Source organism: Symphalangus syndactylus, chromosome 4 (genome assembly GCF_028878055.3).
Source record: "Symphalangus syndactylus isolate Jambi chromosome 4, NHGRI_mSymSyn1-v2.1_pri, whole genome shotgun sequence".
NCBI lineage: Eukaryota > Metazoa > Chordata > Mammalia > Primates > Hylobatidae > Symphalangus > Symphalangus syndactylus.
The window spans coordinates 68,189,808-68,215,157 of NC_072426.2; the positions used below are offsets into that span (position 1 = coordinate 68,189,808).

A 25,350-nucleotide genomic window follows, 5' to 3' on the forward strand; every position below is an offset into this window, starting at 1 on the left:
CTCAAAAAAAAAAAAAAAAAAGGAAAAGAAAAAGACCCCATCTCAAAGAAAAAGAATTATTAACTGTAACAGTAGTATAAAAGTGAAAAGAGAAATCTAAAGAATCCCTTAGGGTGAGATTATACCCAAAGTATGAACAACTTAAAATGGGTGGCTTCACAAGGCTGGGGATTCAGATGTCCTTGGAGAAGGTGTGGGTGCCAAAGTCAGAGCTGGTCCACAGTATTAGGCAAACAGCAAACACCCTTCTGGAGTACCAGGGGCCCAATCTGATAGATGCATAGATGGTGTGAGGAGGCAGGAAGCCCAGTTCCCCACACAGCAGTACGAGGCTTGGGGGTAGGAAGTTGCTACAAGCCTGCTCACAAAGACCATGGTGTCCATGTTAAAAGGGTTACTGGCTGGGGCCAGAGCTCAGGGTAGTCAAGGAACTACATGCTCTGGGAATGCACAGCCTGGGCAGAGCACTACTGGCACTGGTGTAGAAAGAATACGAAGAAGCAACCCAGCAGCACAGAACCTGGGCCAGGGCCACCCCTCGGTCTCTAGGCAGGCAGAAACAACCTACTGGGATGCAGATGAAGTGAGGTTGGTAGTCAGATGCAAGGGAAAGTCAAATGCAAATGGAGTCAAACTTCTCTGCCACCTAGCAGGCTATAATCCCACCTCCTTCACCAATGTTTGAACCCCCCTCCCAAATTAACCCCTTCTTGAGTACTCTCCTTCAGCCCTAAGGTACCCTTTAGATTTCTCTTTCCATCTTCATAATTACTCTCATCTCATAGCTTAGTAATTCTTTATATTAAACCACACTAAATTGCTGTGTGGTTTCTATGCTGTCATTGGACCCAGATTGATACAAAGGCCGTGGAGTCGCACTGTTTGGATCTGTCTTCAGGAGACCCTATTGTGGAGTGCACAGTTGAACTGTAGCCTCCAGCTGGTGCTTTCACCAGGACCTTGCTTCTGCCAGGCTGCTTCCAGCCAATGACTGAGCACAAAGAGGATACAAAGCCAAGCCATTTCTGTCTGGCATAGGACTCCTCTACAGGCTTATGCTGTAATCCCAGCACTTTGGGAGGCCAAGGTGGGTAGACCACTTGAGGTCAGGAGTTTGAGACCAGCCTGGCCAACATGGTGAAACCGCATCTCTACTAAAAATACAAAAAAATTAGCCAGGCATGGTGGTGCACACTTGTAATCCCAGTTACTTGGGAGGCAGAGGTTGCAGCGAGCTGAGATCGCATCACAGCACTTCAGCCTGGGTGAAAATGTGAGACTCCATCTCAAAACAAAACAAAAACTGAAGAGGGTGGTTCTTATCTGGCTGATACTGTTGTGAGATGATTTTGAATATTTGATGTGACCTTTCTTTGAATGCTGACTCTCTCAGGGACAATTCTGTTCCCATAGCTGCAATTTCACCTGCAATTGCCTTGACCTGAATGAATGCACTCCATTCTGGCCTTTCTTTCCTCCTAACTCCTAAGGACTCCACAGATCCACTTTGGATTACCCTCTTCTAAGGCCTGCTCACACCCTTAACAGGCCTTTTCATATGGGATCCCAAATGGATTCTCCCTCCCACCATCAGCTCTCATACTTGACCAACATCTGTCCTCTGTAAACATTCAAACATTCTTTGCCAAAACAAATGCTAAGAGACCAGACCAGTCTTAACATAGTAGCCAAGCAGCTCACCAGAATTTCTCTCAGGCTTGATTTCCTGGGGATGAGTTAAATACCTGCTTCCAGAAGTGCAGGAGATTCACATCAAGCTCTCTGAAGACAGTTTTATGTGAGAAATCAGCACCTTTCCATCCTCCCTGACAGCTTTGTAAATTTGTCATAAAATGCATTCCCAAATTCATAGCAGATTAGCTACATTATGTATTACAATGCTAATGCAAGACTGAAATAGTTTAGAACACCACACAGCACTTATATATATATGAAGTTCCTGTTGTGAAAGGGGAATAAATACCATATCCATGACTAAAATAGGGATTCACCTCTGACAGAAAAGAATTTGCATAGAAGTAAAATCCTCACTTCAAAGATACCAACTCTAGCCGGATGCAGTGGCTCATGCCTGTAATCCCAGCACTTTGGGAGGCTGAGGCAGGCAGATCACCTGAGGTCAGGAGTTCGAGACCAACCTGGCCAACATGGTGAAACCCCGTCTCTAATAAAAATACAAAAAAATTAGCCAGGCATGGTGGCGGGTGCCTGGAATCCCAGCTGTTTGGGAGGCTGAGGCACGAGAATTGCTTGAACCTGGGAGAAGGTTACAGTGAGCCGAGATCATGCCAACTCACTCCAGCCTGGGAGACAGAGCGAGACTCCATCTCAAAAACAAAAGAAAAAAAAAAATCAGCTCTGCAAATCTTCATGTCCAGTACTGTTATGTTTCCAGTCCAAAGATCAAGTCTATGTTCTACCACATTTTATTAAAATATTACACACTTACATTAAGAAATATGCTTATAACTAGCTGGCTTGAAATAATGCAGAATTACCTTTAAAGTGAATATGAACAAATATTAGAGAGTATCTAGCAATAAAATATGTATCAGTTACTAAAAGTAATAATGATATAGATGATAGGTGAAATTCTGGCATTCTGATAGCTTTGAGTGAATAGCTATGAAAAGTTTAAGTCTTCTTTAGGTTCACTCTTAATAATAAATTGCTTTATCTGGAGTATGGTTCCAAAACAAGTCACTAAGGAAGAAAAGTATTCAAGAGAAACTGCCCGAGTATCCTTAGCTATTGGATTTAGCAGACTTCATAAACATGTTCAAAATGGAAGTCTGTTTATTATATTAAAGAAAACTTATAATAATCCAATGAACAAAGAATCTTAATAAAGAGGTACAAAGTTATGAAAGAACCAAATGGAAACCTGGGAGCTGAAAAATTCAACTTATGAAACAAAAAAATGCAAGTAGATTTGAGATGGCAGACGCATCGGTGAACTTGAAGAAAAATCAACATTATGCAACCTGACAAATAGAGGGAGAAAAAGACTGAAAAAAATGAACAGAGCCTGAGACCAGGGTAACAGGACATGTACCAACAAATGCATAAGGCCAATCACAGAAGAAAGAGCAAAGGGCAGAAAAATGTAACTAAGAAATAATGTCAAAAAATCTGTCAAATTTTATAAAAAACATTATATATCCAAGAAGCTAAAACAAACAAAAACCAACAACAACAAACCCAAGTAGGATAAACACTATGAGATCCACACCTAAAAACGTCTCAAACCGTTTAAAAGACAAGGCCCAGAAAAAAAAGCCCAAAAGCAGTGAGGAAAACAATTACACAAAGGAGACCAAAAATAATTAACAGCTGACTTCACACCAAAAGTAATAGAAATCAGGGTGCGCTGGGATGACATTAAAAGAGAGTCAAAGAAAAAATTGTCAGGCACAAATTCTATATCTAGCAAACTATCCTTAAAAAAAAAAATCAAGGCAAAACCAGACGTTCCCAGATAAAGATTAAGGACATTAAGATCGTAAAAGCAGTGGTTCCAACCATTATTATTATTATTACTATTATTGGAGATGGTGTATTGCTCTGTCACCCAGGCTGGAGTATACTGGCATGATCTCAGCTCACTGCAACCTCTGCCTCCCAGGTTCAAGTGATTCTCCTGCCTCAGCTACTCGAATAGATGCAATTACAAGCATGCACCACCACGCACAACTAATTTTTGTATTTTAGGTAGAGACGGGGTTTCGTCATGTTGGCCAGGCTTGTTTCAAACTCCTGGCCTCAAGTGATCTGCCTACTTCAGCCTCCTAAAGTGCTGGGATTACAGGTGAGTTACTGCGCCCAGCCAGTAGTTCCAATTATTTAAAGCAAAAGAAGGTAAGAAAGGAGGAACAGCAGATCTCTTTAGGTATGAGAAAAAAAAAATAGCAAAAGAATAGCACTTTGGGAGGCTGAGGCGGGTGGATCACGAGGTCAGGGGATCGAGACCATCCTGGCGAACATGGTAAAACCCTGTCTCTACTAAAAATACAAAACAAAAAATAAGTCGGGCATGGTGGCGGGCGCCTGTAGTCCCAGCTACTCCGGAGCCTGAGGCAGGAGAATGGCGTGAACCCGGGAGGCAGAGCTTGCAGTGAGCGGAGATCACGCCACTGCACTCTAGCCTGGGCGACAGAGCAAAAAACAACAAAAAAAAACCAACAACAACAAAAAGCAAGACCCGGCCAGGCGCGGTGGCTTACGCCTGTAATCTCAGCACTTTGAGAGGCTGAGGCGGGTGGGTCACGAGGTCAGGAGATGGAGACCATCCTGGCTAACACGGTGAAACCCCATCTCTACTAAAAATACAAAAAATTAACCGGGCGTGGTGGCCGGCGCCTGTAGTCAGTCCCAGCTACTCGGGAGGCTGAGGCAGGAGAATGGCGTGAACTCGGGAGGTGGAGCTTGCAGTGAGCCGAGATTGTGCCACTGCACTCCAGCCTGGGAAACAGAGCCAGACTCGTCTCAAAAAAAAAAAAAAAAAAAAAAAAATCAAGATCCATCTGATAAAGGACTTGCATTCAGAATATATCTTTTATAACTCGTAAGAACAAGACAACCCAATTAAAAGGAAGTAAAAGATCTGAATAGACACTTCGCCAAAGAAGATACACAAATGGCCAATAAGCACAGAAGATGCTCAGCATCTTAAGTCACTAGAGAAATGATCTAACTTGGATGAGATTAATTCGGATATGAGTGGTCCACTAGAATGGCCATAATTATAAAGGCAGACTATAAGCACTGCAAAAGATGTGGAGAAACTATAACCCTCCTACATTGCTAGTTAGAACACTTTGAAAATAGTTCATAAGTTTCTTAAAAAATTAATCCACACACTTGCATGACAATGTTTTGGGTGATGGAAATGTTCTAAAATCTAATTGTGGTGATGATTACACACATAACATCTTTTAACTCTACATTTACAATGAATTTTATCATATGTAAATTATACCTCAACAAATATGTAAAAAAATTTAAGACAGATAAGACTTTATCAATATTTTATACGTGTATGTATGTACATACAGAGAGGGAGACAGAACAGGTTTGGGGCAATAAAAAACGGGCGGAATGAAAACAATTGGTAAATCTGGATGCAGGGTATATGAAAGACCCATGTATTATGCTGGCAACATTTCTGCCAGTTTGAAATTACGTAAGATTTAAGATTATCAACCAAAAGGTCAAGAATATAATGTAACAGCCTTCCTGTAACAATATCTGTTTTCAATGAAGACCATATACAGCTTAAGTTATTAGGAAATTGTAGATAATTTTAATAAAGTCAATGTCAAGAATATAATCTGGTTGTAATACCAATACAATGTGCTCTAAAATAATTTTTCTATTGAGTTAAATATTCATCTGTAAATCCTATAACAGCATGTTCATATTCACAAAATCTTAATGAAAAGTAAACACAACTTGGCATTTCTGACACAGGGTAACACAAAGTTCACTTCAGAGGGGACTCAGATTTTTGTTTAATTTTGCTTTTGAAACCAAGCATAATTATAGTCAAAATGAGGGACATCATTCAGAATGAGGTTATATATTTATTTAACAAAATACTGCTTCTCTGAAGTACATTTCATTAGGGAGAGTGACAGTAATGCTCAAAAAAAGAACATGAAAATGCACACAGCATTTCTGAAAGGTTATAATCTTTTATTTAAAAATTTTTTTTGAGACGGAGTCTCACTCTGTCACCCAGGCTGGAGTGCAGTGGCTCTTGTGATCTTGGCTCACTGCAACCTCCACCTCCCGGGTTCAAGCAATTCTCGTGCCTCAGCCTCTCAAGTAGCTGGGATTCCAGGCATGCACCACCACACCTGGCTATTTTTTTTTTTTGTATTTAAATTTATTTTAATTTTTTTTTTTGAGGCAGAGTCTTGCTCTGTTGCCCAGGCTGGAGTGCAGTGGCATGATCTCGGCTCAATGCAATTCTCCCAGGCTCAAGCAATTCTCCTGCCTTGGCCCCCAGAGTAGCTGGGATTATAGGCACCTGCCACCATGCCCAGGTAATTTTTGCATGTTTAGTAGAAATGGCGTTTCACCATGTTGGCCAGGCTGGTCTCAAACTCTCAACCTCAGGTGATTTGCCCGCCTTGGCCTCTGAAAATGCTGGGATTACAGGCGTGAGCAACCGCGCCCAGCCCTATTTTTTTGTATTTTAGTATAGACAGCATTTCACCACGTTGGCCAGGCTGGTCTCAAACTCCTGGCCTCAAGCGATCCACCCGCCTCAGCCTCCCAAAGTGCTGGGATTACAGGTGTGAGCCACGGCACCATGCCAAAAGGCTACATGCCTGGCTGTGTGTTTCCGAGACTGCTTTTGATCCCAACTTCTCTACATTTAGATTAAAAAACATTTCATTCGCGGTCAATCTGGAACATAATTACTGCATCTTAATTAAGTTTCCACTGATGTATATAGAAGGCTAAAGGCACAATTTTTATCACATCTAGTAGAGTAACCAAACATAAAATCATTAGTTACTTTCAACTTAATAACTGACATTCCTCAAACGAGCTGTTTTCAATCCTGACAGTTCTTTATTTTTTCAAAGTATATTTGCCATGGGATGCTAATTTGCAATAGGTGTCATAATGAGAATAACCAAAACTGGATAAATGTGACAAATGACTGACAAAGCATTTCACACCCTTCAATTACACCACGTCAAGAATGAGGGGAAAGCGTTGTAAAAGTAGACTACTGCAATGCTACTTATATTCTTGCAATAAAACCAGCAAGCATCCATATCAAGAGAGTTATCATCTCACTTCCAACTTTTTCCCCTCAAGAACAATTTGAATCTCTTTGGCATCCAAAGTCTCATAGGTCAATAAAGCTTCTGCGAGATTCTTATGCTCCTTCGCATGAGTTTTCAAGATATGTTTTGCTCGTTCATATGAGTCCTGAAATAGAAAAGGAGATACGTAAGCAGCAGCAAATGCAGGGATGCAAAAACCAGTCAATGGGAAGAGAAAGAAAAACTTCATGTACCCTAAAAAATATGAAATCTGTTTATATTTATAAAATCATGTAGAATCTTGATTCTACAGTAATTTGTGCATTGTAACATAAATAGTAAGGAAAAGAGAATAAACCCTGAGAAGGCAGAGACCACCTCTTCTATAACACTCTCTAAACCCTTCCATCATACAAACTTTCTGTATCTTTAACTACTCTAAAGCATTCCCTCTACTTTCTTGAAATAATCAAACCCATGGTCCCTCCTGTGGAGACTGCATTCCCTAAGCCCTCTCAAGTGCTATTTGGTCATGTTTACCCTAGATACTTCACAGTAAACAGCTGAGCTCTTTGTTCCCGTCACCTCTTTCAGACCATTACTAACCTACCCTCTTATATAATGCACTCTTCCTATTCTGTTGAAGTCGAGGCCATTTGACTATGGAGCTATCCAACCGTCTTCATTGTGCAAACATAGTCTTTATTCACTAAAGACTTTGGCACTCAGCTCTGTTGCTCTCTCTCTCTCTTTTTTTTTTTTCAGTCTCACTGTTGCTCAGGCTGGAGTGAAGTGAGGCAATCACAACTCACTACAGCCTCAACCTCCCTGGACTCAGGTGATCCTCCCACCTCAGCCCAAGTAGCTGGGACTACAGGCATGAACCACCATGCCCAGCTAATTTTTCTATGTTTTGTAGAGATGGGGTTTTGCCATGTTGCCCAGGCTGGTCAGTCTTACCCTTAAAACCTGCCTGGCTGGGTGTGGTGGCTCACACCTGTAATCCCAGCACTTTGGGAGGCCAAGGCAGGTGGATCGTTTGAGCCCAGGAGTTCGACACCAGCCTGGGTAACATAGTGAAATGCTCTCTACAAAAAATAACAAAATTAGCTAGGCATGGCAGCATGCGCTTATAGTCCCAGCTACTCAGGAGGCTGAGGTGGGAGGATCACTTGAGCTTGGGAGACAGAGGTTGCAATGAGCCAAGATCACAGCACTGCACTCCAGCTTGGGTGACAGGGCAAGATGCTGTCTCAAAAAAAAAAAAAAAAAAGACCTGCCTTCATGAATGGGTAGCTTCAACATTCAAATGCAATACATAACCAATCTCTCCACTAAGTCCCCACATCTATTTCCAACTAAGATGTCTCAAATTCAACATACATAAAACTGAAATTGGGCCGGGCGCAGTGGCTCACGCCTGTAATCCCAGCACTTTGGGAGGCCGAAGTGGTTGGATCGCCTGAGGTCAAGAGTTTGAGATCAGCCTGGCCAACACAGTGAAACCCTGTCTCTACTAAAAATACAAAAAATTAGCCAGGCATGATGGCACATGCCTGTAATTCCAGTTACTCAGAAGGCTGAGGCAGGAGAATCACTTGAACCCAGAAGGCGGAAGTTGCAATGAGCCAAGATAGCACTATTGCACTCCAGCCTGGGCAACAAGAGCGGAACTCTGTCTCAAAAAAAAAAAAAAAAAAAAAAAAGAAAAAACAAAAACAAAAAACTGAAATCATAGAGCTAGGCACAGTGGTGTGTGCCTGTAGCCCCAGCTACTTGGGAGGCTGACTTGAGCCCAGGAGTCAAGACCCATCCCCTTAAAAAAAAATGACAAAACCCACAAAAAACAAACAATAAAACACCTACTAAACTTATTTCTTAGGTTGCAGTGAGCCGAGATCATGCCACTGCACTCCAGCCTGGGCAACAGAGCAAGACACCATATCAAAAAAAAAAAAAAAAAAAAAATTATTTGTTGAATACATGTCAGAGACTCAATAAACAATACTCTTCCCATTCTATTACCTCTTACAGTTTTGCAGCTAAAGTACAATTGAATTTTATATATATATAAAATTTTATATATATTTTATTTCAACAGCTTATGGGGTACAAGTGGTTTTTGGTTACATGGATGAATTGTATAGTGGTAAAGTCTGGGATTTTAGTGTATCCGTACCTACATAGTGTACACTGTACCTAATACCTAATATGTAGTTATTTTGTCCCTCATCCTGAGAATTGAATTTTTACAACCAAGCAATATAGAACTGTTCTTAGCCCATGTCCAGGTTCATGAACAGAGAGGTGCCTTAATAACATTTAAATCATTGCTGAAATGCTGCACCTATTATCTTTATTTTTAAATTTTTTCCCCAGACACCACGGTGACTATTATCTTTATTTTATAAAATGATGTTTCTAGTGAACAGAGGGCCTTCAGCTATTATGTTTTAAGAACCTAACTATTTAAGCACATTGTTCCTAAGAAAATAAATAAGCACGAAAAAATATTATTACCCTTAGAAGGATTCTTATTTCTTGTTCGATGGCAGATTGGGTTTCTGGACTTAGTTTCCCTGTATCACTGTAGGTCATAACTCCAAGCTAAAACCAAAAGGAAGAAAGTAATTGAACAGAAAACCCCCAAACACCAACAAATTTGAAAGAGAAAGTACTATCCTATATATAAGGAAACAAATATACGGGGGACAAGAAAGAAGTACAATAGAAAACTGCATTTGAGGCTGGGCATCGTGGCTCACACCTGTAATCCTAGGATTTTGGGAGGCCGAGGCGGGTGGATCACCTGAGGTTAGGAGTTCAAGACCAGCCTGGAAACATGGAGAAACGCCATTTCTTCTAAAAACACAAAAAATAGCTGGGCATGGCAGCACGTGCCTGTAATCACACCTAGTCAGGAGGCTGAGGCAGGAGAATTGCTTGAACCCAGGAGGCGGTGGCTGCAGTAAGCTGACATTGTGCCACTGCACTCCAGCCTAGGTGACAGAGTGAGACTCCGTCTCCAAAAAAATAAAAATAAAAACTGCATTTGAGGGCAAAGAAATTTCCACATTCTTCTGAAAGTATAAAGACTAACATTTAGAAAGGCATGGTGGCAGGTGACTGTAATCCCAGCTACTTGGGAGGCTGAGGCAGAAGAATCGCTTGAACCTGGGAGGCGGTAGCTGCAGTAAGCCAACATCGCGCCACTGCACTACGGCCTGGGCAACAGAGCAAGACTCCGTCTCAAAAACAAAGAAGCAAAAAGACACTAATATCAAAACAGTAAAAGTATGAGCAAGAGAGAACATTTAAAATCTTTTTTATTTTTTATTTTTGGAGACAGGGTCTTGCTCTGTCACCCAGGGTAGAGTACAGTGGACTCACTGTAGCCTCGACCTCCTGGGTTCAGAGAATCCTCCCACCTCAGACTCCCAGGTAGCTGAGACTACAGGTACACACCACCATACCTGGCTAATTTTTGTATTTTTTTAGAGATGGGGTTATGCCATGTTGCCCAGGCTGGTCCAGAACTCACTCCTGGGCTCAAGCAATCCAGTCTCCTTAGCCTCCCAAAGTGCTGGGATTACAGGTGTGAGCCACAGCGCCCAGCCTAAAATCATTTTAAGTCTGGTTCTCAGTACTTTCTTAAAAAACCTTGGCAGCTACTTCAAATATAGAAATCCATAATTCACAGAGTATAGTAGGGCTTCAAGGAACAATGACAAGATGAAAATATGAAATATAGGGAAACAGTAAAGTAACCAAACTTAGAAAGTAGGCTCTTTCATGCCACATGGAAAAGCTAAGGAATTCACCTTGCTTTATCACTTAGTTAACTCATGAAGTAATAGTTACTATCTGGGCAGCTCATTCTGAGCAGCTAAGAGAAGGCTCCATTTTCTTTATTCAGAGAATAACAATGTTCAGAATAAAGAGCCTCAAATCCATTTGGAGTGAGAGAGAGAAAAAGTGAATATTATCAATTTATAATCAGAACCATCTCTCAAATCAACACTTGACGTGTAATTTGATAGATGAAAAGGATTAAAAAAATCTATTACCTTTTCACTCATTCCAAATTTGGTAACCATCCGCTTTGCTATTTTAGTGGCATTATCAAAATCACTGGAAGCACCTAAAATAAAATAAAAACATACCATTTTTAAAAATATCTTTAAGACCACATGTAATTTGAACTAAAGCCATTCTTTAAAGCTAACCTGTTGTAATATGGTCAGTTCCAAATATAAGCTCCTCTGCCACTCTTCCTCCCATACTAACATCCATTTGTGCAAGCAGCTGGGCTCTAGTTTCATTCCATCTGTCATTCTCAGGTAACAGGGACACCTAGACAATTAAAAATCAGTCAGATAAAAAGGAAAGAGGCTAGGTGCAGTGGCTAACGCCTGAATCCCAGCACTTTGGGAGGCCGAGGTGGGTGGATCACCTGAGGTTGGGAGTTCGAGACCAGCCTGACTAACATGGAGAAACCCTATCTCTACTAAAAATACAAAATTAGGCAGGCATAGTGGTGCATGCCTGTAATTCCAACTACTTGGGAGGCTGAGGCAGAAGACTCACTTGAAGTCAGCAGATGGAGGTTGCAGAGAGCTGAGATCACGCCATTGCACTCTAGCTTGGGCAACAAGAGTGAAACTCCATCTCAAAAATAAAATAAAATAAATAAAATAAAACAAAATTAAATTAAAATAAAATAAAATGTAATGAAAGAAATTCAGATACAGGCTGGGTGCAGTGGCTCATACCTGTAGTCTCAGCACTTTGGGAGGCTGAGGTGGGATCACTTGAGCCTAGGAGTTTGAGACTAGCCTGGGCAACATCATGAGACCCCATCAATATAAAATAAAAATTAAAAAAAAAGAAATTCAGATACAGTTCTGATATAGTTACATTAAATACCAGAATTTCAGCACCATAAGACTGGGCAAAATAAAAAAATACAAACCAGAATTATAATTTAGTTCTCACTAAAGTACTTTATACCATGTTGCTGAAAGCTGGTCATCAGGGAACTGATGAAAAACCAGCAAATAGAGAATAAGAAAATCCTTTATAAAGCAACAACAATAGGTGGATAATGCTGCAATAGGACTGTTTTCTCCCCAGGAGCATAGAAACTTTTTAAATGTCTACAATGTTGAAAGATCTGATAAATTTGTACTAAATGAGAAAAATCTTAGAGAAACTACTGAATCAGTTACTACAAAACATAATGTTTTCCCTTTTGGGGCAGCAGAGAAATTAGATATTCAAGAATTAGGCAGGCCATGGTGGCTCACGCCTGTAATCCCAGCACTTTGGGAGACTGAGGCAGGTGGATCACCTGAGGTCAGGAGTTCTAGAGCAGCCTGGCCAAAATGGTGAAACCCATCTCTACTAAAAATACAAAAATTAGCTGGGCGTGGTGGTGGGCACCTGTAATCCCAGCTACTTGGGAGGGTGAGGTGAAAGAATCGTTTGAATCCGGAAGGCAGAGGTTGCAGTGAGCTGAGATCGCGCCATTACACTCCAGCCTGGGTGACAGGGCGAGACACTACAAAAAACTTACATGTCCAAGTGTTGGCCCCCGTGGCATGATTGTAGCTTTGTTGATAGGCATTGCATCTTTTGTGTAATATGCAATAATGGCATGACCAGATTCATGATACGCTGTGATGGTTTTGTTTTTGTTATCAATTTCCACACTTCTTCTTTCAGGCCCTAAGATAAATTTAATTGAGTAAATACTCCATTAGAAAGGTATATTTAAATCAACAAAACACATTCTTGTCTGCACATCAAATACACTCCACTCTTCCTATCAGCAGATTCTGCATCCATAGATTCAACCAAATAAGGATTAAAAGTATGGGGAAGAGGAACAATAAAAAATAATACAAATGAAAAATATATATATTATAACAACTATTTACAGAGCATTTATATTAGTAATCTAGAGATGATTTAAAGTATACAGGAGAATTATGTAGGTATATGCAAATAGTACACCATTTTATAAAAGACACTCGAGCATCCTTGAATTTTGGTATCCACACGGGTCCTGGAACCAATCCTCACCCCCTCAGTGGATACTGAGAGGTGAATGTGTCTGATATGGGATTAATATTATAAAACAAAAAACTCATTCTCCTTAAAGTCATTCTTATTATAGCTCACTCTAACCTTGAACTCTTAGCCTCAAGCAATCCGCCCACCTCAGCTTCCCAAAGTGCTGGGATTATAGTCATGTGCCATTGCACCTAGCTTTAGTAATTTTCAGTAATTTTGTTTCTTTTTAAACAGGGTCTGTAACCCAGGCTGGAGTACAGTGGCATGATCATGGCTCACTGTAGCTTTAACTTCTTGGACTTAAGCAATCCTCCCACCTCAGACTCCCAAGTAGATGGGACCACAGGCGCATGCCGCCCCGCACAGCTAATTTTTAAAATTGGTAGAGATGGAGTCTCGCTATGTTGCCCAGCTGATCTTGAACTCCAACAATTCTGGGCTCAAACGGTCCTCCTGCCTTGGCCTCCCAAAGTGCTGGGATTACAGGTGTGAGCCACCACACCCAGTCTAAAGAGTAAAAGTTTTTTTAAATGGGCAGAATTCATTCCGTAACACATATAAACTTTAACAATTTATCTGAAAACCAAAACTGTCAAAACTATCATCTTAATTCAAAAGGGAAAACTTATTTCCATTTCTATAAAATAAACTTCCAATTTAACAAGAATATCATAACTAATGTGCTTTTAAGCCAATCCAAGATTTAAAATCGAAATTAAGCACAGAATAAAGTTAACTATCCTTTTTAGCAGCAATGTCTGATAAGAGGAAATGTATGCGTGCCTCATCTCCCCACTACCAATTTAACTATATAATTATATAAGCCACTAGAATATATTTGTTTCATAAGAGGCCAAACTGTGGTGTTGTCAAGTATATATTTTCATGTTCCCATCACTTTTCTAAGAAAGAGACAAAACTAATAAATATGGTACACTATAAAATCAGTTCTGTATCACAGACAAGAGTACTGTCAAGAAAATGTTACAGTGTAATGGCATTTGTTTGACTGTTAAATTGGGAATTTTGTAAAATCATTTATTACAAATCTTGAAAACCCAGACACTGAAGTTTTAAAGTAAGATTAGATTCAACACAGCCATGGCTTTAGTTGTTTGAATACAGTATTTGCCCCTAAATGAATTATCTAACACAATGAAAAGTAAAAGACAGAAAAAAAAAAGAAAGGAAAGCTACCCATTAGAATTTTGTCTTTGGAAAACTCCAGCTCCTTCATGGTAACCATTTCTTTTCCATCAACAGCTGCTTTTAATGCAGCCTGGTTCACAAGATTCTCCAACTCTGCTCCAGAAAAGCCAACGGTACCTCGAGCTATAATTTCTGGATCAACAGCTAATGTAAAAAAAGAACACAACGTTAAAAGTCTAAAACAGGTAAAAGAAAGCTCTTCACAAAGAACTCACATTCCGACTGGGTGCATTGGCTCATGCCAGTAAACCCAGCACTTTGGGAGGCTGGGGCAGGCAGATCACCTGAGGACAGGAGTTCGAGACCAGTCAGACCAACATGGTGAAACCCCATCTCTACTAAAAATACAAAAATTGAGACCAGCCAGACCAACATGGTGAAACCCCATCTCTACTAAAAATACAAAAATTAGCTGGGCATTGTGGCATGCACCTGTAATCCCAGCTATTCAGAAGGCTGAGGCAGAAGAATCACTTGAACCCAGGAGGTGGAGGTTGCAGTAAGCCAAGATTGTGCCATTCCACTCCAGCCTGGGCAAAAACGGCAAAACTCTCGTCTCAAATAAAAAAAAAATAAAAAAAACACCTCACATTCTGAGGGAAAAAAGAAAATAGCTAGCTATTCTGAGCCATAGTTTAGTCATTTTTTTCTCTGAATTTCATCTGGAAATACTTTGGACATAAAAGTTGCCCTTATTATAGGAAACATGTATAGTTCAATGAATTGATACAGCTATCTCTGAAACTACTGCAGCTTTAATAATTTCATTTATTACTCAAGTGGGTAATAAATTTCCATGTGTTTTGTTTTATAATTTGCTTTCTTCTCTTTTGGCCCCACACTGACTATATCATGAGTTACTGTTTCTGCAGCTTTTTAAAATTGTTTTGCATTTTACATTCATCTTAAAAAAGTGTGTGTGTGTGTGTGTGTGTGTGTGTGTGTGTGTGTGTATATATCCTCAAATATTATCTGTCTGAATACTCTAAAAAAACCTTTCTTTAGAATCAGGGTTCAAAACAATAGAATCTCCTGTATATACACTAAGGAATGGACTTTTAAATGAACATACTAATGGGAAAAAAAAAAGACAAAAATGAACTGGTCTTTTAATATTAATACATTTATCATGAAAGGACCACAAACAGGGTGAGTGGTATATTACAACTTTATAGAAATGACAAATGTTTGTTTTGATAGAATTAGACTTACATTGATCAAACTTTATTTTATTGAGATACCATTTCAAAATTTCTGTTCGACCTTTTACATCTGGCCTTGGAACTGTAACTTGCATGTCAAAACGACCAGGACGTATTAAGGCACTACAGGAAGAATGCAGAAGGAAAATATAAATTAATAAACTATTTAAGCTCAAATTCAACAGGACTGACACCCTAATGACATGACTGGGAAGCCAGTGGCAGCCAGAGTGCAGATGGAGTTTTGTACATAAATATTCAGATAGTTCCTTTTAAAACATGGCTCAAGTAACAGTGTCAATAAACAGAAAGTAGAACAAAGGTTCATTTAGATACACATGTGTACCTAGGTAGCCTACCCCTCAGAAACAAAAGCATGCAAGTAATTCAGTCCAGGAACAAATAATTCCACAACAAACTATTATGAGAACCACACATCCATCTCAACTGCTAAGTACAGAATGTTAGACTAGAGTCTTAGGCAGTGACAAACTACGGATCAAATGAAAATATGAATACCTTCTACAATAAATTTTTTTTCCTAGTAACTTTAAACCTAGTTATAATACTACAGTGAATTTATTTTAAAAATCCTCTCTACATACAACTTTTGTGACATATAACAAATAAATATTTTAAGTTTTATTGAGATGTAATTCACGTAACAGAATTTAAAGTGGATACTTCTGTGGTTTTTAATATATTCAGAATTGTACAACCATCACCACAATCTAATTTTAGAATATTCCCATCCCCCCCAAAGAAATCCCATATCCAATGACAGCCATTCCCCATTCTCCCTAACCTCTGGTAACCGCTAACCCAATTTGTCTCTGTGAATTTGTTTATTCTGGATATTGCATATAAATGGAATCATACAACGTTGATGTGATCTTTTGCAATGGACTTCTTTCAGCATAATTTTGTAGCATGTAACAGTACTTCACAAAAATCTTCTTTTAATACTTACTTATCTAATGCCTCTGGGAAGTTTGTGGCTCCTATTATGATAACTCCTTCATTGGGTTTAAAACTATATAGGAAAAAAAAAAGTATCTTTTACTAACACTGAAGCACAGCACACATATAGAAATGCTCTACACAAAACTGGTTTGTTTTCTTTTTTTTGAGACTAGGACTTGCTTTGTGGCCTCGGCTTGAGCGCACCAGTATGATCGTAGCTCACTGCTGCCTCAACTCCTGGGTTGAAGTGAACCTTCTGCCTCAACCTCTCAAGTAGCTGGAACGACAGGTGCATGCCAACATATCTGACTAATTTATTTTTTTATTTTTTATTTATTTTTAAATCTTTCCCCCCCAATTTCTAGGTATAAGCCACTATTTTTTTTTTTTTTTTTTTGAGACGGAGTCTCACTGTCACCCAGGCTGGAGTACAATGGCGCTCACTGCAACCTCCATCTCCCAGGTTCAAGCAATTCTCATGTCTCAGCTTCCTGAGTAGCCAGGATTACATGCGCCTGCCACCACGCCCAGATAATTCTTGTATTTTTAGTTTTAGACGGGGTTTTAGTTTTAGACGGGGTTTCACCATGTTGGCGAGGTTGGTCTTGAACTCCTGACCTCAAGTGATCCACCTGCCTCAGCCTCCCAAAGTGCTAGGATTATAGACTTGAGCTACTGTGCCCGGTGACTATTTTTATTTTTAGTAGAGATAGGGTCTTGCTATGTTGACCAGGCTGGTTTTGAACTCCTGGCATCTAGCAATCCTCCCACCTTGGCTTCCAAAAGTCCTGGGATTACAGGCATGAGCAACCATGCCCGGCTTCATTAATCAAATAACAGAAAAGAAACTGATAATAAACCACCAGTTCATCTGTGACTATATACCTTCACAATTATCTGCTCTATGCAGGAAAAGATAACCTGATATAAAAAGCTTAGGTGCCTGGTTAATTTTTGAAAAATTACTTTCAAGTATACCAATTCAAATTATTTGCTCCTGGGCTTCCTATGTGGTTTCAAAATGTCTTAATAATATTGAGTTTAAGATACTTCTTTCAAAACAACATCACCTCTTGCTTCTTATATTATGAACATTGATGTAAGCTTTAAATATGCCACAACATTCAAAGTTAGTCATAAATTATGTAGAAACGACTGTATTTCTTCAAATAGACTACTAGTCTCAGCATAAATCATTGTTTCTCTGTCATAAGTGTAACAATAAATGAAAAAGAATATAAATACCATAAATTAAATGAGTTGATATTCAAATATCCAATTAGTAATGAAAACAATACAATACTGAGAGAAAAAGCTTGTCTTGAGTTCTTGCATGAGAGACTACTCTGTTTCCTATACACATCACATTTTTCATATCTCTAGATATGAAATGCCTTATGGAAATAATTTGCATAAGATCAATTCTACACATATCAAATGCTGGGAGGCATCACCATATTCTAAGAAAAAAGAAGACTCAATTACCCATCCATTTCAGCAAGAAGTTGATTTATGGTCTGCCTTGAATATGGATGCATTGGAGATTCAATTCTCTTCCCACCAACAGAATCTAATTCATCAATAAATATAACACAAGGAGCATTCGCTTTTGCTTCCCCTAAGAAAACAAAAAACATTCAAATAAGCTGAAAGAGTCAACACTTTTGAACAAAACGAGAGAAATATTAAAATCCTATAAAACTGTCAAAAGCCAACAAAAAATACTCACTGGAAGAAAAGGAGGTCATTTTTTACTGACTTAAGAATAGTAGCTTCAGGGGGAAAAAACTATAGCAAAGAAACGATATAAAACAAAACAGTTGGGCATTCATTCTTTCTAGCTATACAACTATCATAAACAATCAGGTTTGAAGCTAATTACTCCTTAATTCCATACTATAAAATTGATGAATAAAATGAAAAAACACTTAAGAGATTTTTTTTTGAGACGGAGTCTCACTCTGTCGCCCAGGCTGGAGTGCAGTGGTGCGATATCGGCTCACTGCAAGCTCTGCCTCCTGGGTTCATGCCATTCTCCTGCCTCAGCCTCCCGACTAGCTGGGACTACAGGCGCCCGCCACCATGCCCGGCTAATTTTTTGTATTTTTTTAGTAGAGATGGGCTTTCATCGTGTTAGCTAAGATGGTCTCGATCTCCTGACCTCGTGATCCACCTGCCTCGGCCTCCCAAAGTGCTGGGATTACAGGCGTGAGCCACTGCGCCCGGCCTCTCACTAAGAGATTTTTGGTAGCCTCCAACTTCATCTTGCACTTCCACTAGCTCTTCTCATAATTCATACAGTAAGTTACCCAAACCAAGGTCCCACAATGGCTATTTTGGCTATCAATCAAAACTAATTAGCATGCAAAGCCAGAGGCCCCAAAAAATAGAAATTAAAAAAAGGAAGAAAAAAAGTAATTAGCAAAGAAAGGGTAAGATACACACTTCCTTTAACAAAATTTAGCACTGCATGAAAGATACATCAAAACGTACTAAAAAGATTTCTGATACGGCTGGCTCCCACACCCACAAACATCTCGTCAAATTCGGATCCAGAAGCATAGTAAAAAGGAACATCAGCTTCTCCCGCCACAGCTCGGGCAAGAAGTGTCTTTCCAGTCCCTGGGGGTCCAACTAAAAGAATTCCTAAAAGAAAATGAAAACAAGAATGATTCAAAGTATTTTAAAAAAATCCCTCGATATGAATCTATAAAATAAATATTCATTTATATAATTTTCAGGCTGAGGTCACACCAATAACCAACATTTTGATACACAGCAAACTACTTGTCTCTGCTAATGGTTCACTTCAGAATACTGTCCAAAAGTAATGTTCCTGTATTATATAAATATTGTTTCCATATCAACAACAGACATGACAGGGAGAATCTTGAGGCAAAAAAATATAAACCCATTTATCACTAAATAAGATAAAAATTCATGTAAAAATAGATTAAAAGACTGAACAACCAAATGTAATTAGTGAATCTTGATTTGATGCTTTTTCATAAAGAACAAAATATTCTAGAGACATTTGGTGAAAACGTTTAAACAAGACTGGAGCGTACATGATATTAAGGAAATAGTGTTAATTTTCTTTGGTGGGATAAGGTTATTATGTTTATTTAGGACACTGTCCTTATTCTTAGGTGATGTATAACAAAGTCTTTAGATGTCAAGTAGGTGATGTTTAGTTTTCTTTCAAATGTTCAGGGAGAAAAATACACACATAACACAGAAAGCAAATATGACAGAATGTTAACAATTGTTGAGTCTAAGTGGGTAGGATATGGATGTTAATTGTACTGTTCTTTCAAGGTTTTCCATATGTTTGCAAATTTTCATAATATCAAAGATTTTCACGTTAGAAAAACAGAATTGCCTGATTTATATGTTTTTATAAATATACATATAACATTAAAAAAGCAACAAAACTTCTTTACATACATGTTTGCTGCATTTTAACATAAAAAAATTTTAAAGAAAGTTCAAGCTCAAAAATACCTTTAAGACTATCCTAGTATTGTCACGTTTTAGTTATACTTAACTGGTTTAAATCATATTAATTTCTGTGGATTACATCTTGGTATCTAAAGATTTTTCTACAAATTTATACTACTCAAATTTTCTACAGATTTAAAATACTCCTTGTCATTAGAAAGAGGAAGAGTGTAACTATTAATACTTCTATAGTTTTAAACATTCACTCTGTGATGTTTAAATAAATGTAAAGGTGGTATGTGGAATGTCTCCTGATATGGGCTTTTCTAGTGTTTTCCCATGATTGTATTGAAATTGTGCTCTTTTTTAATTCCTTTTTGCATGGACACCACATAAGCCATCACTTGGGTCCTTCCTAGAGCATCAGGAAGTACATGATGTTGATAAGCCTTTTGCCAGTGATATTAGCTAAAGTTATCATTATTAAGCACTGATTTAATAAATGTACCCTAAATTAGCAAAGGTTACTGCAAATAATTTCATACACTGCTGTATTTTCAGTAGAGATAGTTGGCACCATAAAAACAAGCATTAAAAAGGAGTGTCATCCTTTAACTCACCAATTCCATTTCTAGAAATTTATTCTAAGGAAATAATTAAGCATGCAGGCAAAGCCTTGAATTAAGATGAAACACAGCACTATTCTTAATAGCAAAAAAACTGGAAACCATATAAAAATTCAATATAAATGGTTAAATTGTGATATAACCATAAATTAGAAGGATACTATGAAGTCATTAAAAGTCATGTTAACCATGAGAAAACATCAGACAAAGCTAAGCTGAGAACATTCTATAAATAATTAGGCAAGTACTCTTTGCAACTGTAAAAATCATGAAAGATCCTCTTCTCTCCAATCCCTCACAAAAGGCTAGGAATTGTTTCATTAAAAAAAAAAAAAAAACAATAAAAGCCTAAATGTTACCTGTGATCCTGGATTAGGTCCTGAACTGGGGAAGTGGGTAGGGATCAGGGCAACACTACAAAGGATACTATTGGAACAAATGCTGAAATTTGAATATAGACTCTAAATTTGATAGTGGTTTTGTATGTACGTTAAATGTCCTATTTTTTTTTTTTTTTTTGAGACAAGAGTCTTGCTTTGTCACCCAGACTGGAGTGCAGTGGGAACAATCTTGGCTCGCTGCAACCTCCACCTCCTAGGTGCAAACGATTCTCCTGCCTCAGCCTCCCGAGTAGCTGGGATTACAGGCACCTGCCACCAAGCCCAGCTAATTTTTTTTTTTTTTTAGTAGAGACAGGGTTTCACCATGTTGGCCAGGCTGGTTGGAACTCCAATGGCCCCTGGTTCAAGACCAGACGGTCTCGAACTCCTGATCTCAAGTAATCCACCCGCCTCCACCTCCTCAAATGCTGGGATTAAAGGCATGAGCCACCACACCCAGCTAATGTCCTGATTTTAGTATTATTCTGGAGTTATGTAGGAAAATATCCTTATTCTTAAGAAATACACACTTAGGGGTGATTACGTTTACAATTTACTCTCAAATAGTTAAAAATTTATTTATTTACAAATAATTTTTATATTTATATATACATAAAGAGACAAAGTGAATGATTTTTAAAATGGAGCTAGGTTGAGTGCGCTGGCTCATGCCTGCAGTCCTAGTACTTTAGGAGGCCAAAGTGAGTGGATCGCTTGAGCCCAGGAGTTCAAGAGCAGCCTGGGCAACATGGAGTAACCTCATCTCTACAACAAATACAAAAATTAGCTGGCATGGTGGTGTGTACCTGTGGTCTCAGCTACTTGGGAGGGCCGCCTGAACTCGGGAGGTTGTGGCTACAGCGAGCCATGATTGCATCACTGCACTCAAGCCTGGGTCTAAAAAGGAAGCTAAATATTAAAAATTTGTGAGTCTAGGTAAAGGGTATGAGGAGCATTCTATGTACTATTCTTGTAACTTTAAATTTGAAAGTATATAAAAACTTGCAGTTGGCAAAAAAAAGGCTGTGGAATTGTATGTTCAGAATGAACATCTATTTTGTAAAACAGCAATTAAGACTTAAACTTTAATCAGTTAAAATTAAAGTAATATAGGTTTTTTTTGTTTGTTTCTTTGTTTTTGTTTTTTCCATCAAATCATGGTAAAGAAAAGATATCTTACCTTTTGGAAGTTTACCTCCAAGAATAGTAAATTTTTGTGGATTTTTCAAGAATTCAACAACTTCCTGTAATTCTTGTTTAGCTTCCTCCACCTAAAGTGACACAATTTTCCAAATAACTTTAGATAATGGACACATTTGGTTACATTATCAAGGCTTCCCTTTTGAAAATCATAAATTTAATTTGGATATGGAATTAACCTGGCCTTCTCTGTTTCAGTAAAAAAAGCATACAAAAATGGCCCCTTATAAAACACACAAAGGGTTTTCCCCTGACCATTATTTCCTATTAAGCAAAGTCTCCTTACTATCCCCAAAAAAATCATTCTGAACTTTCATTTTCTCAGTGAGAAAACAAAAGTCAAGTACATTGGACAGGGTTAAAAAGAAAGTACCTAGGGAGGAGCATACTAAAACATGAAACATAGCTTCATGCCAAAGGGCATTCTGAAAATGTCCAATTAATGTCAAGATTCACTCATTATTTCAAGAAAAATTCCCAGACATATTTCCAGGAAATACTACACTTATTAAAGAACAAAGTTATGTTTTTTTGTTAGACTTGGAATGATCTAAAGTTATTCTGATTAAATAATTAAAAATGTACTAACGTTTTAATCAAGTTAATGGTTAAAAACATAGCATTTTCTTTTCAGAGTATTTAAAAAAATAGAAAACAAAGCTTTGTCCACTCCTAGGTCCAGGAGAAGCATGTACATATGTTCACCAAGAGACTTGTATAAGAATAGTCACACCCGTTGTATTTGAACCAAAAACTAGAAATAAACTCAAATGTCCACCCTAAAATAGTATAATTGCTCCGTGTTGTAGTATTCTTATAATGGGATACTATGCAATAAGGATAAATAAACCTCAACTCCAAATAACATAGATAGATCTCACAAACATGTTGAATAAAAGAAGCCTCATACAAAAGAGGATATTCTATATGGATTACATTTATCTAAAATTCAAAAACAGGGAATATTCACGTATAGTATTAGACAGGAAATTGTCCCTAGGTTAGTAACCAGAAGGAGGCATCAAGGAGGTTCTAGGCTTCTGATAACGTTCTGTTTCTTGAGCTGGGTACTTATAACACAGACACGTTGTGAAAATTTATGGATTTGTGCACTATTGTATGAATCAGTTAAACTTCAATGAAATTTATAGTTAAAAAAAGACTTGGCTAGTTTATTAAAAGAGAACTTGAAAGATAATATCCATGTACTAAAAGAAGACTAAAATATATTTGGTCAAAATAATAGATATAATTCCAATTTCAAGTTGTAGGAATAAAGAAGAGATTAAACAATTTAATATTCAAATAAACTATATTCTCTCTCCAAATTCTGTGGCGAGAGAATTCCCACTTGAGGAACATAAGATCTATCAAGGAAAATAGTTAATGGGATCAAGGTAATGAATCAAGTTATTAAAAGCCCTTATTAATATTTTTAAGGCTGTATATATAAGTGTGCCCATATATTCAGAAATTCTAGGCAAGGAAATGACATTCCTATACAAGCTCTTTGAGATTTGGTAAACATTTGTCACAGGAACTACCTAATGGCAAACCTGTTCTGGTAAATGCTACTGAATTACTTTGCTCTATATAAATTTAGGTCTTACAGCAATTATAAAATTGATTCATTTTAGCATGGAAAACTTGGTAAGGATCTACCTTAATTGTGATGTCTACTTTCACTATGCTTAGTCATCAGCATGGCTTTAGTTTAGTACTCAGAAATCCCCACATTGCAGGACAGGCATGGTGGCTCATGCCTATTACCCCCAGCACTTTGTGAGGCTGAGATGGGAGGACTGCCTGAGCTCAGGAGTTTGAGACCAGCCTGGACAACAAAGTGAAACTCTGTCTCTACACCGCTCCCCCACCCCCCCCAAAAAAGAATAAGATAAATCAGCTGGGCTTGGTGGCTCATGCCTATAATCCCAGCACTTCGGGAGGCAAAGATGGGTGGATCACTTGAGCTCAGGAGATCAAGACCAGCCTGGGCAACACAGCTAAATCCCAACTCTACAAAAAAAAAATACAAAAATTAGCCAGGCATAGGGGCACATGCCTGTAGTCCTAGCTACCTGAGAGGCTGAGGCGGGAGGATGGCTTGAGCCCAGGAGGAGGAGGTTGTTGTGAGCTAAGATCACAATACTGCACTTCAGTCTGGATGACAGAGCCAGACCCTGTCTAGAAAGAATAAAAAAATTAAATTAAAAAATTAGCCAAGTGTGGTGGTGCATGCCTGTGGTCTCAGCTACAAGGGAGGTTAAGGCACGAGGATCACTTGAGCCCAGAAGGTCAAAGCTGCAGTGAGCCAAGATCATGCCATTGCACTCCAGCCTGGGCAAGAGAGCGAGACCCTGTCTCAAAAAAAAAAAAAAAAAAAAAAAAAAAAAAAAAAAATTCTCTCATTCCAAAAGAAGTGTGGTATATTCAGTAAGTATGTAAGTACATTACAGGCAGAGAATAACAATGCTGTCTGACCTCAGCCTTAATACAGGCTCAATTTAGAAAAGGCATGCAGACCTCAAACACAATGAGAAGGACCCTCCACACTGATGACTGAAGTTTTCAAATAATCACTGCACCAACCTCTTCCTCAATTGTTCCCTTTATACAATTCCAACAGGGTTCATAGCCATTTAAACTGGAAAGGAAAGGAAAGAACTACTTGGTTGTAAAACTATCATGATTCCCAATGCCTTATTCCCCAATAGTCGAGGTTGAAAAAACATGGTTACGTATAAACAGAGACACGAATAAGTAAAGAGGAAAAGCAGAAATAATAACATAACCAATCTCTTCAGAGTTGGAAGAGTCCTCAGATCACGTACTTCAAATCTCTCCTGCAGAAGAATTTCTTCTAAAACACTCCTGAAAGATAATTACCCAGCCACTACAGTTCTCAGAAATCAAATATAATAGAGCAGATATAATGGCAAAGCACAGAGAAGAGCACAGTGTGGTACTAAAGTTGCAGAATTCACATTTGGAAAAGATAAAATAAAAAAAAATCAGTAGAAAAACCACTCATTTTGACTTGTCTTAATATAAATTCATGATCCAAAATTTCAAGTGAGCCCAACAGTTTTATTTCCCATTTCCATTCATTCTCCTATTCCTACACAACTTACTTCCTCCATTAACCACTCATTCCTCCTCTCCCAACCATATTCTCTCTGCTGGTGACCTTGATTCTATCAATTTCCATAACCCCCCACCTAACAGTTTACCAACATTCCAACTTTATTTTGTATTATGAGATAAATTATCTGTGCTCTTCTGTCAGACAAAATCCAAGAATTGTTTGTAATCCTCTATTCCATCTCATTTCTTTCCACCTCTTGTAAACCCACTGCAATCGGAATTTAACCCCTGCGACTCCACTAAAATTGCTCTTTTATCAGGTACACCAATGACCTACTGCTAAATCAAATGGTTAGTTCTCACTTGG

General features: G+C 38.4%; 1 protein-coding gene across 2 annotated transcripts in view; it reads right to left on the minus strand.

Annotated features, from left to right (window-relative positions):
* Positions 1 to 6,581: 6,581 nt before the first annotated feature.
* Positions 6,582 to 25,350, minus strand: part of YME1L1 (YME1 like 1 ATPase) — a 44,181-nt gene continuing 25,412 nt past the window's right edge. For both annotated transcript variants that reach the window (XM_055274977.2, XM_055274978.2), the window contains 11 exons: positions 21,880 to 21,970; positions 18,746 to 18,898; positions 17,738 to 17,870; positions 16,260 to 16,322; positions 15,300 to 15,412; positions 14,076 to 14,231; positions 12,379 to 12,530; positions 11,030 to 11,156; positions 10,871 to 10,944; positions 9,324 to 9,410; positions 6,582 to 6,969 (listed from right to left, as the gene is read on the minus strand). In XM_055274977.2, the coding sequence (XP_055130952.1) occupies positions 6,826 to 6,969; positions 9,324 to 9,410; positions 10,871 to 10,944; positions 11,030 to 11,156; positions 12,379 to 12,530; positions 14,076 to 14,231; positions 15,300 to 15,412; positions 16,260 to 16,322; positions 17,738 to 17,870; positions 18,746 to 18,898; positions 21,880 to 21,970 (1,293 nt within the window). In that variant the 3' untranslated portion in view covers positions 6,582 to 6,825. The remainder of the gene's footprint in view (positions 6,970 to 9,323; positions 9,411 to 10,870; positions 10,945 to 11,029; positions 11,157 to 12,378; positions 12,531 to 14,075; positions 14,232 to 15,299; positions 15,413 to 16,259; positions 16,323 to 17,737; positions 17,871 to 18,745; positions 18,899 to 21,879; positions 21,971 to 25,350) is intronic.